General features: G+C 52.8%; 1 protein-coding gene across 1 annotated transcript in view; it reads left to right on the top strand.

Annotated features, from left to right (window-relative positions):
* Positions 1 to 2500, top strand: part of LOC310864176 (phosphatidylinositol transfer protein beta isoform-like) — a 24474-nt gene that overhangs the window by 1562 nt on the left and 20412 nt on the right. The window contains exon 2 of the mRNA XM_083772761.1: positions 2466 to 2496. Within this exon, the coding sequence (XP_083628887.1) occupies positions 2466 to 2496 (31 nt within the window). The remainder of the gene's footprint in view (positions 1 to 2465; positions 2497 to 2500) is intronic.

The raw sequence follows: 2500 nt of genomic DNA, 5'->3' as shown, positions 1-2500 counted from the left end.
TGAGAGAGATGAAGCAGGGACCCCCTTATAGAGAGAGATGAAGCAGGGACCCCTTAGCTGAGAGAGAGATGAAGCAGGGACCCCCTTAGCTGAGAGAGAGATGAAGCAGGGACCCCTTTAGCTGAGAGAGAGATGAAGCAGGGACCCCCTTAGCTGAGAGAGATGAAGCAGGGACCCCCTTAGCTGAGAGAGATGAAGCAGGGACCCCCTTAGCTGAGAGAGAGATGAAGCAGGGACCCCCTTAGCTGAGAGAGATGAAGCAGGGACCCCTTAGCTGAGAGAGATGAAGCAGGGTCCCCCTTAGCTGAGAGATGAAGCAGGGACCCCTTAGAGAGAGAGATGAAGCAGGGACCCCCTTAGCTGAGAGAGATGAAGCAGGGACCCCCTTAGAGAGAGAGAGATGAAGCAGGGACCCCCTTAGCTGAGAGAGATGAAGCAGGGACCCCCTTAGCTGAGAGAGATGAAGCAGGGACCCCTTAGCTGAGAGAGATGAAGCAGGGACCCCCCTTAGCTGAGAGAGATGAAGCAGGGACCCCCTTAGCTGAGAGAGATGAAGCAGGGACCCCCCTTAGCTGAGAGAGAGAGATGAAGCAGGGACCCCTTTATCTGATAGAGAGATGAAGCAGGGACCCCCTTAGCTGAGTGAGATGAAGCAGGGACCCCCTTAGCTGAGAGAGAGATGAAGCAGGGACCCCCTTAGCTGAGAGAGATGAAGCAGGGACCCCCTTAGCTGAGAGAGATGAAACAGGGACCCCTTTAGCTGAGAGAGATGAAGCAGGGACCCCCTTAGCTGAGAGAGATGAAGCAGGGACCCCCTTAGCTGAGAGAGATGAAGCAGGGACCCCCCTTAGCTGAAAGAGATGAAGCAGGGACCCCCTTAGCTGAGAGAGATGAAGCAGGGACCCCCTTAGCTGAGAGAGATGAAGCAGGGACCCCCTTAGCTGAGAGAGATGAAGCAGGGACCCCTTAGCTGAGAGAGATGAAGCAGGGACCCCCTTAGCTGAGAGAGAGATGAAGCAGGGACCCCTTAGAGAGAGAGAGATGAAGCAGGGACCCCCTTAGCTGAGAGAGATGAAGCAGGGACCCCCCTTAGCTGAGAGAGATGAAGCAGGGACCCCCTTAGCTGAGAGAGATGAAGCAGGGACCCCCTTAGCTGAGAGAGAGATGAAGCAGGGACCCCCTTAGCTGAGAGAGAGATGAAGCAGGGACCCCCTTAGCTGAGAGAGATGAAGCAGGGACCCCTTTAGCTGAGAGACATGAAGCAGGGACCCCCTTAGCTGAGAGAGATGAAGCAGGGACCCCCTTAGCTGAGAGAGAGATGAAGCAGGGACCCCTTAGCTGAGAGAGAGATGAAGCAGGGACCCCTTAGAGAGAGAGAGATGAAGCAGGGACCCCCATTGCTGAGAGAGATGAAGCAGGGACCCCCTTAGCTGAGAGAGAGATGAAGCAGGGACCCCCTTAGCTGAGAGAGATGAAGCAGGGACCCCTTAGCTGAGAGACAGATGAAGCAGGGACCCCCTTAGCTGAGAGAGATGAAGCAGGGACCCCCTTAGCTGAGAGAGATGAAGCAGGGACCCCCTTAGCTGAGAGAGAGATGAAGCAAGGACCCCTTAGAGAGAGAGAGATGAAGCAGGGACCCCCTTAGCTGAGAGAGATGAAGCAGGGACCCCCTTAGCTGAGAGAGATGAAGCAGGGACCCCCTTAGCTGAGAGAGAGAGGGGTTACACCCCCACCCATATTTGTCGAGATCTTAAAAACTGTTGATTTAGTGTGTGTGTGTGTGTGTGTGTGTGTGTGTGTGTGTGTGTGTGTGTGTGTGTGTGTGTGTGTGTGTGTGTGTGTGTGTGTGTGTGTGTGTGTGTGTGTGTGTGTGTGTGTGTGTGTGTGTGTGTGTGTGTGTGTGTGTGTGTGTGTGTGTGTGTGCGTGCGTGTGCACGGCTGTACGCGCACACAAATCCGTGCGGGCGTGCGTGCTCATGTGTTGCAGCAACACATTTTTGTTGCACCACTCAGTTCACACAGGTGTGATTTTCAGACAGAGAGAGGAGTGTGTGTGTGTGTGTGTGTGTACATGTGTGCGTGTGTGTGTCAATTTAACAGAGGTGCAGACGATCAGAATCAGCAGAGAGTTTGCGCTGCTCTATGCCGAGTTGAAGTGGACTCGGACGGACCCAGCCTTTTGTTTTCTCCCTGGAAATAAAAACGTATATGACATCACCTATTACATATCATCTTACCGATGATAAGAGCACCCCTCACTTCACAGGGGTGTGAACACACACACACACACACACACACACACACACACACACACACACACACACACACACACCATCATAATGTTCTTGAATTGAATTGTCAGTTTCAACAAAGTTTGACAGTGATTTACGACGACTCTGACACTACGTTATGTTTGAGTCAAATAACGATTATTATTTCCCTTTTTTCTGTCTTTGTCATTCTAGTCGCGTGGTGCTGCCCGTCTCCGTGGAAGAGGTAA

This window comes from Protomyctophum parallelum, assembly GCF_964188405.1.
Source record: "Protomyctophum parallelum genome assembly, chromosome: 9".
In the NCBI taxonomy this organism is placed as follows: Eukaryota; Metazoa; Chordata; class Actinopteri; order Myctophiformes; family Myctophidae; genus Protomyctophum; species Protomyctophum parallelum.
The sequence above is the reverse complement of the archived record's forward strand: the minus strand, read 5'-3'. Positions and strand labels throughout refer to the sequence as shown.